Source organism: Canis aureus, chromosome 10 (assembly GCF_053574225.1).
Source record: "Canis aureus isolate CA01 chromosome 10, VMU_Caureus_v.1.0, whole genome shotgun sequence".
NCBI lineage: Eukaryota > Metazoa > Chordata > Mammalia > Carnivora > Canidae > Canis > Canis aureus.
The window spans coordinates 41,605,053-41,619,345 of NC_135620.1; the positions used below are offsets into that span (position 1 = coordinate 41,605,053).

General features: G+C 36.1%; 1 protein-coding gene across 3 annotated transcripts in view; it reads right to left on the minus strand.

Annotated features, from left to right (window-relative positions):
• MLLT3 (MLLT3 super elongation complex subunit) overlaps positions 1-14,293 on the minus strand; it is a 280,717-nt gene that overhangs the window by 110,991 nt on the left and 155,433 nt on the right. For all 3 annotated transcript variants that reach the window (XM_077912123.1, XM_077912125.1, XM_077912126.1), the window contains exons 3-4: positions 11,602-11,684; positions 3,003-3,146 (exon numbers count right to left, since the gene is read on the minus strand). In XM_077912123.1, the coding sequence (XP_077768249.1) occupies positions 3,003-3,146; positions 11,602-11,684 (227 nt within the window). The remainder of the gene's footprint in view (positions 1-3,002; positions 3,147-11,601; positions 11,685-14,293) is intronic.

Here is a 14,293-nt window from a genome sequence, read left to right on the forward strand (position 1 = left end):
AATTAAAAATAGAACTACCATAGGGTCCAGCAATCCCATGTGTGTGTTTGTGTGTGTGTGTGTGTATACAAAGGAAATAAAAACAGAATATTGAAAAAATATCTGTGCTTCTATGTCCAATGCAGCATTATTTACAATAGCCAACATCTGGAAACAGATTCTAAGTGAATGAATACAATAACAGAGTAGTATTCAGCTATGAAAAACAAGGACATCATGCCATTTGTGACAACATTGATGAAACTCGAAGGCATTAAGTTAATAAGTCAGAGAAAGATACTGTATGATATCACTTATACATGGAATTTTTAAAAGCTGAACTCCTAGAAAAAGAGGCTAGAATGGTAGCTACCAGATGCTAGAGGTGGGGGAAGAAGAGGAAATGCAGGTCCAATAATACAAATGTCTAGTTGTAAGAGGAGTAAGTTTTGGAGATCTAATGGAAAGAATGCCAATTATAATTAATACTACTGAATTGTATATTTCAAAATTGCTAAGAGAGTAGATCTTAAATGTTTTCACCAAAAAAAGAAATGGTAATTATGTAATGTGATGGAGATGTTAGCTAAAGATATGGTGGTGATCATTCTGCAACAGACAAATGTATCAAATCAATACACTGTATGTCTTAAACTTATGCAATGTTGTATGTATGTCAATTATGTTAATAAAGCTTAAAAGAAAGATTTCTAATAAAATAAAAAACTCATAATTTAGTAACACCATGACAGGCTGCATTAATATCAACACAATGATAAATATTTACACATCAGGTAGAAACAATACAAGGTAGCCAAAAATCTAAGTAAGCCAAAAAAAAAAAAAAATATATATATATTTATTAGGCTACAGATTCCCACATTTCCATCAAAGACTCACTGTCCCCATACTAACTGGATCTATAGGATTACTATTATTTCAAACACATTTTTAAATTTTAACAACAAAATTTACTGGAATCAGTCTCTTAAAGAATTTGTTAAAAACTGGTTTGCCTGAATATTTCACATTTCAACTTATTTTAGAGGTGCCAAGACACAATCTAAGTCTAATAGGAAAAAAAATCTACAGGCTTCAAACAGCACTTAAAGAAATACAAAGAAGGAAAGTCAAGGAGGACAGTTCTGAGATAAAGGCTGAGAAAAGGAAGACAGAAATCTACTGGAGACCTTATCAGGATGTAGCGCTGCACTCTGCTGCATTATCACTGACCTGTAACCTCTCCTCTAGCTCATGAGCAAGCCTTGAGTACTCTGGGACTAAGTGATGCTTTAAAAAGTTCTTGTGTCATATTTACTCTTTCCTAGGACTCTTATCAGAAGCCTGATGTACTCAAGTTCCAGAATCGACAGGGTCCAATCACCCACCTAATTACATATCCGAGAGGAATAATGAGAAGCATAAAATGCCACCCATCATAAAAAAGAAAATAATAGGAATCAGGATTTAAAATGGACCAGCTCATTTTTTTGATCAAAGTATAGTTGACATACATCGTGTTATTTCCAGGTGTACAACATAGTGATTTGACAGCTATATACATTATGAAATGCTCACCATAGTTAAGTGTAGTCACCATCTGTTACCATACAAAATTATTACAATTTTACTGGCTAAATTCCCTATGCTATATTTTCATACCCATGCCTTATTTATCTTATAACTAGAAGTCTGTACCTCTTAATCCCCTTCACATTCTTTACCAGTCCTCCCCTCTGGCAACCACTAGTTTATTCTCTGTATTTCCAAGTCTGTTTCTGGTTTTTTGTTTTGTTTTATTTTTTTGTTGTTGTTGGGTTGTTTATTTAGCTTGTTTCTAGATTTTACACGTAAATAAAATCATGGTATTTGTCTTTCTCTGTCTGACTTACTTCACTTAGCACAATATCCACCTTCTAGGTCCCTCCATGTTGTCATGAATGGCAAGATTTCATTCTTTCTTTATTGCTGAGTAATATCCCATTATGTATATATACCACATCTTATTTATCCATTCATTTACCAATGGACACTTAGGTTGCTTCCAAATCTTGGCTATTGTAAATAATGCTGCAATAAACATATGGGTTCATATATCTTTTCAAACTAGTGTCGTCATTTTCTTTGGGTAGATACCCAGAAATGGACCTCATTTTTAAGGCTATAGCCACAAGCAAATTGCATCATCACAGTGTTCTTTATAACCATAAAGAAAAGAGAATAGGTTTTAAAAAAAAAAAAACAAAAACAAAAAAAAAACACTTCCTTAATAAATATACAATAAATCTCGAATTTTAAAATGAGTTGTGTTACAAGGGTACCAGGATGGTTCAGTCAGTTACACATCTGACTCTTGATTTCAACTCAGGTAATGATCTCAGAGTCTTGAGATTGAGCCCTGCGTTGGGCTCTCTGCTCTGCGGGGAGTCGGCTTCTCCCTCTGCTCCTTCCTTACCCACTCATACTCGCATGCACTCTCTCTTTCTCTTTTTCCGCCTTTCTTTCTCAAATAAATAATAAAACCTTTAAAAAATGTTTAAAGAAATTCATCTTTTACCTACACATAATTCAAACAAAAATGTATATTTAAATTACCCAAGTCTATCATATGAATGACTGTACTTTTTCTATTAATTTTTCCCAAGAAAATCTGGACAATGGTCTCTTTTATTTAACTTTAAACATGACTTTCAGTTTTACCTAAGAGTTTCTATAAATCGATAAGATAAACTTCAGACATTTTTCTTTACTTAATTGAGGTAAGTTTATTATCTTTGGCTTTTTGCTAAAATAGATTTGAACTGCACAGACTATCAAACTATTCTAACCAACAGTGTAATTTCAGATTCATACCTACTTAAAATATTCGTGTTTACTTACCTCTTCATCCCAAACCAGGAGCCCACAGCTTAAGTTACTAAAGTCCTTCCTCTCTTTTACCTCTCTCAAAACATGCATATACTTCTCAACAAATTAGCAACTAGATTTTGATATGAAGGCTTTTCACAGGCAGTGCCACTTACCCCTCCTGCCTTCAGCAACTTTCTTCTAAACTCCTCAGTGGGGTTGTTGAAAGTTAGCTTTTCACAGCGGAGGTGATTCACTGGTGGATGGCCTTCAAGATGCAAGAATAAGTCATAATCAAAGCGGACTTTCTTAGGTTCTTCCTAGAGATTAAAAAAAAAAAAAATTAAGAGAGAAAAGAGAGAGTTAAGATATATAAACTTTAAAAGCAAAGTTTTATGTTTCCTAAGGAACAAAAAAGACCCAGATATCCAACAGCTATAGTGTCAAAGTCCTGGAAGAAGAAAATTATCATGGAATTATCTACAAAGCCAAATGGAAATACCTGATGAATCAGTCTATTTTCTAAAAGAATAAAGTCATCGTTTTTCCTGCAGTATCTCAAGTGGCATAGCACCACCAACACAGCCACCCAACTAGAAATCTAAGATAGCCCTGAAGCCACTTCCTTCCCTTCCCACTCTACCCCCTACACCCATCATCGACAACTGCCATTTTCTCGGCTAAACATTTCTCAAACCAACCCTCTAATCTATATTCTTAATCACTGCCCAAACTACAATAAACTCCTCCCTCCAGTAAGTCTTTCAACTTCAGGAGAGGGCAGCCTGGGTGGCTCAGTGATTTAGCACCGCCTTCAGCCCAGGGCATGATCCTGGAGACCCGGGATCGAGTCCCACGTCGGGATCCCTGTATGGAGCCTGCTTCTCCATCTGTCTGTGTTGCTGCCTCTCTCTCTCTTTCTGTGTCTCTCATGAATAAACGAATTTTTTTTTTTTTAAAAAGAACTCATTTAAAAAAAATTCAGGACAGATTTATCTTCAATTCCTCCTTCATTGAGTACTCAAAATTATCTATATGAAGCAAAAATCTAGCCATTTCACAGCTCGATTAAAATTTCAAAAGCTTCCGATTGCCATTAGGATAAAAATCAAAGCTCACCTGAATGCCTCATAATGGCTTTCAGAACCGGGCTCTTGGCTCTTTATCCCACCACACTGCTTCCACCTATCTTATGGTTTGGGCAATAGGCTGTTGGTTGTTCCTGGTATTTACTCTGTCCTAGGCTAACTTTGGGTTTCACCCTTGCTTTACATTACCACCCTCATTACCCACCTCCATTCCTCCACCTTTGTCACCTGGATAAATTATACTCTTCCTTCTCTGTTCAGGGTTCACTGAGGGACAGATTCCTGGAACTCCACTCCCAACTTCCCATTGCCTCTCTTCTGCTCTGTGAGCAACTCTCTCCCCCTTGTCACATCTTTGGGTAACCGTCCTATCATCTCCCTTTATCCTGCTTAATCATAAGATTCTTGAAAGTAGAAACAATGATGGAATCATCACTGTACCCTTGACAACTAGTTTAGCACCTGTGCATAGCAGAAATGCAGTAAATATCTGTGAAATGAACTAGGAAGATGAAATAGCATTAGATCCATGAGAACACAATCATCAGAATTTCACAATACTCCAGTTCTACTCTTGAGACAATACTTAAGTTAGCTAAACACTTAAACCTCTCTACATACTGATTCTTAAGTATCCCAGGTGCAATGAAAACTAAGGATAATAGCAATAACTAATAGGAATGTTAACAGTTATTTAATTCTCATAGCTTGCCTCTAGGTCACCAGTGAGCCCTGCTTTGCAGATATGGAAATTAAAGCACTAGAATTTGTTACATTACTTTATATAAAAAATGCCTTTAATGTTACAAATATTAACCATCTCTTTGAAGTGTTAACAATTTTTTTCATTTGTCACTAGCTTGGCCACTATGATGATCTTTAACAGCTTTACTGAGAAATAAGTCACATGCCATAAAATCCACCCTTTTAAAATATGCAATTTAGAGGTTCTTAGTATATTCACAGAATTAGGAAATCATTACCACCTATTTTTAGAACTTTCTCATCATTCCAGAAATAAAACTCAAATACATTAGTAGTCATTTCCCTTCCCCTAGATTCTGCATCACCTTGTACCACTAATCTATTTCTGTTTCTCTAAAGTTGCCTATCCTGTGGAGTTGACATTTCATACAAATATATGAACATATATAAAATATAAACACAATATGTAATCCTTTACGACTGTTGTCTTTCATCTGGCATGATGGTTCCAGGGTTCATACATGCTGTAATATATCAGTAGTTAGTTCCTTTTTATGGCTCAATACTAATCCATTGTATGGGTATACCAGTTTTGTTTATCCACTTATTGGTAGATAGACATATGTATGTTTTCTTTTGGGCCACTGTGAATAGTGCTGGTATGAACATTTATGTATAAGTTTTTATACAGATACATATTTTCATTTCTCTTGGGTATACACTTGTGGGTAGAATTTCTGAGTCATATGGTAAGTCCATGTTTAACATTTTTACAAACTACCTTACTGTTTTCCAGAGTGACTGCACCATTTTAAAATCTCAATAGCAATGTATGAGGTATTCATGTTTTTTAATATATAACATATTCAAATTTTATACAGTCAAATAAAGCAATGTTTTTCTTTAAAAAAAACATTTGTGGGGCACCTGGTGGCTAGCCAGTTAAGCATCTGACTCTTGATTTCAGCTCAGCTCATGATCTCAGGGTCATGAGATTGAGCCCTATGTGGCATTCCACACTAAGTGAGGAACCATCTTGGGATTTTTCTCTCTCCTTCTGCCCCCACCCCCTTAATTCACTTCTCAAAAAAAATTTTTTTATTCAAAAAAAGAATGTTACATTACTATTCTAATGAAACAAGGTGATTTAAATCTACTTCTTTGGACTCAAAAGTCTCAGCACCTGAAACTGTCAAAATGTAGGCATTACCTGCTACAAATTCAGTTTCCATCTCTTCACCCAGACTTCCACAGGAATCAGTCTCCACTCATTTGCCCACCAGCAAGCTGGCATGAAACCTGCTCCTTCCCTCTTTCATCAGGATACCCTTCTCTCCCAGTTCTCCCCACACTTAACTGACATTCCTTCCTATTCTTCTTCCCAGGCTTCCCATCTTTCTTCACTAACCCCTAAACTTCCTTTAACTTTAGACAAAGTTCCCCACGGAGCTGATACCCATTCACAGGGAGTCACTTCTCTCTCCCCTGTCTTTATACCTCCAGCCCAGCTTGCATTCGACTGCCATATACGCATGTTCCGGAGTCTGCTCACAGCTCCACTAAGTGGACCAATAGCAACCTCAAAGTCATGGATTATCTTAACCTGAGGTTATCTTCATCTGTCCTTTCTCCTATACTCTATATATTGTGGCAAACAGAAACTGTAATTTCTTATCAAGGTTAAAATACAGAAAAACATACCCAGCTCTTCCTCCTCTTTCATCCATCACACTCAAATAGTCTCCTGAGTTCTATTTAATATTCCCCCCCTTAGGAATTCTCAAACCAATCCTGTTGTCCAGTCGCCACACCCTTGCCTTAGCTTAGGCCTTCATCATTCCTTACCTTGTCATATCCCCTATTTTTGAACTCACCCCATTCTATCTCCCACAATGACAAGACAGTGATCTTCCCAATACAAAAATCAGATTACATATTTTCATTGATATAAATGCCTTTAATGACTCATCATTTTCCAAAGGATAAAATCCCACTTCCCTAGAATAACCATCTTAGTCCTTTAATACCTTCCTTGCATTTCCTTTGTTCTGACACCCTGTGCTCCCATAATTTTGAAGCACTTTCAGTTCCCAGTAGTTCGCATTATCTCATTCATTTTGCCTTTCACATGTACTGCTCCCCACGCCTACACTGTCTTCTCTCCCAACACACCTCCCCCTCTTGCTTGCTTAATGCACTCATTATTCAAAACCCAGCTAAAATATGAAATCCACTGGAAAGTCTTCCTAATACTTCCAATCCAACCCGTATTAGACATCCCTTGTATAGCATTCCGTTATTCATGTGATTATCACATTGAATTATGATCAGTTTTTACTTACCTGCCTCTCCTCTAAACTGTAAAACAGTCAACGCAACCTTAGAATTTAATTAAAAACATCAAAAGGGCTGTTTTCTGCCTTGTAATTGGAACTGTAAATTTGTAAGGCCTTCTGGGAAGACAATTTGGCAGTATCTATCAACATGCTAACCCAGTAATTCTAAGAATCTCTTCCACAGATATATTCAAATATGTGTGCAAAGATAGATATAGATGATAAATGTTCACGGTAGCACTGTTTGTAATGGTAAAAAAAAAAACTGAAATGATCTTCAAGTGAGTACATCTTATCATTGACTACCATTCAGATGTTTAAAAATACAGATTTGGAAAATACTGCCAAGTAGAGTAAGGTAAGTCACAGAAAATATTAAAGTATGATATATTATACCCCTGCCAATCTCTACTTGACATAGATTTTATCTGTGCAAATGCATGGGGGGAATCAGGAAAGGCTGTACCAAATACTAATAATAATGATTAAATGGAGTAAAAAAAATATACTCCTGAATGCTTTTTTAAAGATAAAAATATATTGATGAATATAAATCATTACTAGCAGAAAAAAAAAAGGATAACAATCACTTCACAACAGTTTTAAAAAAATCACTCTTCCATAAAACTAAGGGTCAGGACTATAGTGACTATCTACAAATCCTGAGTGCAATTTTCTTTTAAAGAGTTTTTTTCACTTGAATAAGGAAAAAGTACTCACAAACCTTACATTCTAGCCAACTGATCTCTTTCTTGGAGGGCAGACTTCAACATTATGTCAATCTATGCTCCTGAGGAAAGATTCTTCTCAAATTATGAACAAGGAAGTATGCGCTTATTCCATATATAAAGCTAATGTATTTCCTCCTAGGGATGGAAATATGGTTTTGGCTATATAAAATTGTCCCTCTCATTCTGCTTCAATCTTTGACATTTACTCAGGTACCTCCCTCTGAGGACAGAATGGAAGAGAGAAGCAGGGGATCCTTTCAACCTAAAATGCTAAGATCATAATCATAGCATAGTCAATTATGTTTTAGTGTGCCTACTGTTTTAAAGTTTCCGTAACACTCATAATTCTCATACATAGGTTTGTTTTGTTGAACACAAATGCAAAGTAAGACAGAATAAACATGCACAAACTCAAAAGCAGCACTGACAGACCCTGCACCTCCCCTTCTATCTGACCTCTCAAATATATAAGCAAAATTGAAAAAAAGGCTTATTGGAAGCAGGGAAGGTAAAAGGATGGAGATGGACCTGAGGACAGGATGATATCATTCTTTTTTTTTTGTTGTTGTTGTTGGTTTTTTTTGTTTTTTTTTTTTTGATATCATTCTTAATATGCAGTAGGACTCTTCCAAGATCACATGGAAGTCTTTTTGCAAGCTTTCTTTCATCTCCTCTGAAAACTCTGAACAATACTTTCCATAAATCATGATTGTAATGGTTGTTCATTCTTCAAGACAGAGTTCAATAAACTCCAGGGAAGAATAAAATGATAAAAACCCAAAAGAAATACAATGTACATTCTGGAGAAATAGCCCAGACTCTTTAATTTTTATCCACAGATCATTTCAGTAGCAAGAGAAATGAGAAATATATAAGGCTCAGAGAACACGGCAAAACTTTGGTTTGTAAAAAAAACAAAACAAAAACAACCACACACAAACAAGATAAATGAAAAGAGATGACAAAGCAATAATTTTTTAATTAAAAAATTAATAACATACAGAAAATAACCTCAAATACTACCCCATATACCTTTCACTGTGATTAAACAGATGTTAATGCTTTCACTGTGTTTACCTTTTCTTTGAAGGATACAATTTTATAAATATAAGCTGCTAACTCACTCTCTCCTCCCCAGTAACCAATGCTACTTAGTTCTTATGCTGTCATTTCAATTCACACTCTTGTGCTACTTATGTGTATTTCTAGAACATTATTTATTCTCAGCTTCAGTGGCTTATAAAAACATATATAAATGGTATCATAACCATATACATATACTTCTGTAACTTTTAAGTTGTCATCATTCTTATTTTTGAGACTTATCCATGTTGCTATATTAACTGTTAGATAGCATTCCATGTATTACTAACCCACCATTTATTGATCCACATTTCTACATAGGACCAATTAAGTGCATCCTACTTTTTCATATTACAAACACTAAAATATAGATGTCTCGTTGTGTACCTATAAAAATAGCAGCCATTATTAAATATAAAATCTTAAAGAAAATCTAAAACTGGAAAATTGAAGTAAAACTAACATGGATGCTAAACAGGAAATCTATTTAATGGTGTTCAGCTCAAGTGTCTATTTCATAATGGCCCCAAAGGAATTACTGCTTTCCATCTCATGTGCCTCTTTCTTCCTTTAAATAAACTACAATTCCTCACAAAATGAGTCAATAAGATTAGCCATAAGAATGACTAACTAAAGTGCCAAGAAGACTGAACCTGAACCTGTGTGTGCACGCACATGTGTGAGGTATGTAGGGAGATTCTGGTTATTTCTCTGAATAAGGATTTAGATTAGGCAATTTAGAAAATATATTTTTTTGTTGTTGTTGAACAGACAGCTTTTCAAAATGACCAGAAAAGGTAAAAATAAAGGAAAGAAGATGCTTCATTATAACAGCATTATTTCCAAACAGAAGCCAATGCAGTTAAGTTGACTTAAGGAGATGGGAATAGAATGGTATAGCCATTATGATCCTCCCACAAGAGATCATTTCTAGCCCCTAATTTCTTTGAAACAACACCTTTTCTGGCTTAAAAGTCTAGACTCTTCCTACAGGCAGCCCAATGCCTAGATGAAATAAAACACAGGATGTGTGTGACAAGAGGGAAGAAAAGCACCACGTGATCTTTATTAATTAAACTTGTAGAATATTGAAAACAAGGATGGGTGGAGAGATAGGCTCTCTGTTCCTTCCCATAAACACAACCACTTTAATTGAAAATCAATACATTAAAAAATGGGCAAAAGATTTAAAGAGTCATTTCTCCAAAGAAAATAAACAGATGGACAATAAGCATATGAAAAGATATTCAAAATCATAAGTCATCAGGCAAATGCATATCAAAACCATTTCACATGTACCATGATAACTATAATTTTAAAAATGGAAAATGACAAATGTTTTCCAGGACGTGGAGAAACTGGATCCTTCCCACCAGTACTGGTAGGAATGTGTAATAGTACAGTCATTTTGGAAAACAGCTGGCAGTTCTTCAAAAAGTTAAATACAGAGTTACATATGACCCAACCACTCCACCTAGGTATATACCCAGGAGATTTGAAAACCTGTGTCCACACAAAAATTTGTATATGAATATTCACAACAGCATTATTCACAGTTGCCAGAGGTGGGGAAAAAGGTCAAATGGCCAGCAAATTATGAATTAATAAACAAAATGTGGTGTATTTATACAATAGGATGTTATTCAGTTATTTAAAAAAAATAGTAAATACTGATACATCCTATAATATAAATAAATCTTAAAGGCATACAACATGAAAGAAGCCAGGCACAAAAGACCACATATTGTATGATTCAATTTATATGAAATCACCAGATTAGGAAATTACAATGAGAAAAGTAGATTAATCATTGCTGGGGGCTGGGGGAGGAAGGAATGAGTGACTGCTAATAGGTAAAGAGTTTCCTTATGGAGTGATGAAAATCCTCAGAAAGTCATAGAATTAGATAGTGGTGATGTCTGCACAATTTACTAAAACCCGATGAGGTGTACACTTTTTAAAAAATGAATTTTATGATATGTAAATTATATCTCGATTTTTTAAATTAAAAAAAGAAACTTAAAGCTAGTTTTAGAGAAATCCAATTTGAAATGAGAAAAAAAATCAATACGTCAATGTAAAGTTTTATCACATGAACAGACATAATGCATCTCAACAAATTCTAATTTGATAAAAAAACATGTGAACATTTCAGTGGTATTATTGAGAAAGGTAATCAGTAGCATTTACTAAGGGCTTACTTATACATGAAGCATTATTCTAAATATTTTACATAGACATATGGCATATAATCCTCCTAGCCCTCTTATGAGGTAAATACTCTTATCCTATCCCCATTTTACAAATAATAAAAGTGAACCCCACATAGGTTGAGCAATTTGTCCAATATCATATAGTCTGTGTGTTTTGCTACATATATACTTTTAAATCCAGTAGAATCCATAATATGTCAAGTTGATATAATTGTATATGTATGCTGTGTGTGTGTGGTAGCTAAAGATAAATGAGAGATTATTCTCTGCAAGTGTCTAAAATTCTAAAAATATGAAAATGAGAAAAGGAGTATTTCACTGAAAGAATCTAATTTCTCTTTTCTGTTTTACAAACATATATTTTTTCAAATGGTAGTCATTCTTCTCTTAAAAAGTTCAGTGAATTTCATGTAATCTGGCTTCAGATAATTGAAATTATCTTTTTTAGCCACTTCCTCTATAATTAAGGGTAACAGCAGCCAAAATTCCTAGAAGACAAATTTAACTTTTATTTAAAATCATCTAGTGATAGAAGTGTTTATGAATCAAAATTATTTTAAACATCATTTGTTTAACGAAGGATCTTTCACTGAAAGATTAATGGGTAAAGATTACATACCTTGTTTTTAAAATAAACCTCAATTGGCAAAATGAAACCAGCATACCCAGATTCTTCTACTTTGTAAGGTGGATCTTTGCACACTGCAACATTAAAAAAGAGAAAATAGGTGAGAAGAGAATAAAATACAAAAAGACATTCTTCTTTCTTTTGAAAAAAAAAAAAATGCCATTCTACTATCTAGATCATGCTCAATTTTCACAGCCTATCTGCATCTGCCCCATCTGCATCTCTGAACTATCCTTTACTTCTCCAGAATCTACAATAATTTTCCTAGGTAAAGCAAATCTGTAAGATATTTGCTCAAATCTTGATGGGGGAGCATCTCAGCAGTTAATCACGATCACTAATAACTTGACTGCAGTTGTTCTCACCCTGCCCTAAAGCTTTAGGGAAATTGATGATAGCTCCTTATGCCCCAAAGCTTGAAACCTTCCTAACAAAAGTATTATTTATGTCAGGTTTTTTATGTAAATCACCTCACCCCTTAAATCCCTTACTTTTTGGAGATATCCTGATTTCTATGCCAAAAAGTGGCTGGACACCCTCCTTCCTTAGAAAACCCCAAGTCCTGGGCAGCCCGGGTGGCTCAGCGGTTTGGCACCACCTTCAGCCTAGGGCCTGATCCTGGGGACCCAGGATCGAGTCCCATATCGGGCTCCCTGCATGGAGCCTGCTTCTCCCTCTACGTGTGTGTGTGTGTGTGTGTGTGTGTGTGTGTGTGTGTGTGTCTCGAATAAATAAATAAAAAAAATCTTAAAAAAAATAAAATAAAATCCCAAGTCCAGAGTCTCCCAGTGTCATTAGTGCCCATAACGTCACTATCCCAAATTTCCCGCCCAAAAAAAGAATTAGGCCAGACTATATAGGCAAGTTCTTGGGAAATGAGAGACATCCTAAAGAAACTAAATATAATTTCATATCACTAGAATATCAATTAAATTGAAATCAGTCACAAGCCAACTCAAATTATTCTACTTAAGACTGCATTCGATAGTGTCACAAAGAAGTAAAAATGTACATGCTGAACATTAAGGTGACACATGTGGCAGCTCCAGTCCTCTGCAGCAGCACTCCAGCACACTTTTTCAGCCTTCCTCTTGTGTCATCCATCAATCCTCCTATGCTACATTCAAGTGCACCAACTTCCCCCAAATATGACCAGCATTTCCCAACTGTGTCTCGTCCTCCTGTCATTCTCTGCATCACACTTTGATATGACTGTTAGTATCTTCTCCTAGCTCAAATTCAAATTTCATCACAAATTTTGTGGCCTTTCCAGACCACAAAGTACCATCATCTCTTCTCCTTTTAACCCTCCCAAAGCATTAACTGTCTGAATCACTGGTTTGACACTCAACAGAGTTCCCCATTACCATATATTCAGGAATCTCATCTGTAATTTCCTTCCAATCTTCAAGGACGGAAACATTTACCTCAGGAACAGAGTGAATATCAAGTGTCAGTGGCTCTGGCACATGTGGGTGCTAATCCGGGCTCCACCTTGGACTAACCAGGCTACCGCTGGTTATTGAAAGTTACTTCAATTCTCTGAATGTTGGGTTTTCTCTCCAACAGTGTAAGGATTAAAGAGGGTGATGGATATAAAAGACACAGCACAGATCCTGGCACACACACATTCTCAAAAAGGACTGAAGTGAGGCAGGATATCTAATCTGTGAAATATCCAATTCTCATGTAAATTTTTTGGATGAAACCAGAAGGCAATAAGTAGAGCCCTGGATTTAGATAATATAAGACTCAGGTCCATGGCCCCTGGACTAAGAATCTTCCAGACAGCTTCTATTTCCGTTCCCTTTAAAAAGGAACACTACTGGGGTACCTGGGGGGCTCAGTCAGTTAAGCATCAGACTCTTAGTTTCAGCTCAGGTCATAATTTCAGGGCTGTGAGACAGAGCCCCCATGTCCAGCTCTGCACTGGGCATGGAGCCTGCTTAAGATACTCTCTCTCCCTCTGCCCCTCCCACCTCATTCTCACTCTTTCAAAGAGAGAGAGAGAGAGAACACAAACCATCCACCCAATGATAAGCATGGCCATCAAGATGCAAGAAGACTGGGGACCCCTGGGTGGCTCAGCAGTTTGGCGCCTGCCTTCGACCCAGGGGGTGGTCCTGGAGTCCCAGGATTGAGTCCTACATCAGGCTCCCTCCATGAAGTCTGCTTCTCACTCCGTGTCTCTCTGTCTCTGTCTCTGTCTCTCTCTCTCTCTCTCTCTCCCCCTCTGTCTCTCATGAATAAATAAATAAAATCTTAAGAAAAAAAAGATGCAAGACTATGTAGGTCTAGAAATTTAAGCGTAAGGCATTTTTCTTCTATACAATGATGATGATGTACACGAAAGTTGGTTAGACAACTATGGCTATAAAGACATATATTGAAGATAAGATCTTAACACTTGGACATCACTTTTAACCCATCTCAGGAATCCTTCCCTAAACAGACATCAGAAATAAATCAGGAATGAAGAATCTCACCTGATCTTACAAGTGTCTCTAATAAAAAAATGAAAAAGCAAAACAGAGTAGCTTCAGTCATGTATCCACTAACCACCTGCCAACCTGTCATGAATATTCAAATATCCTGGACCCTTGGAAGGGGGTACACCACCAAAAGCATTGAGCAATGCCCACCCCACCCCAAACTGAAGGCTCATATTACACCCATGACATTT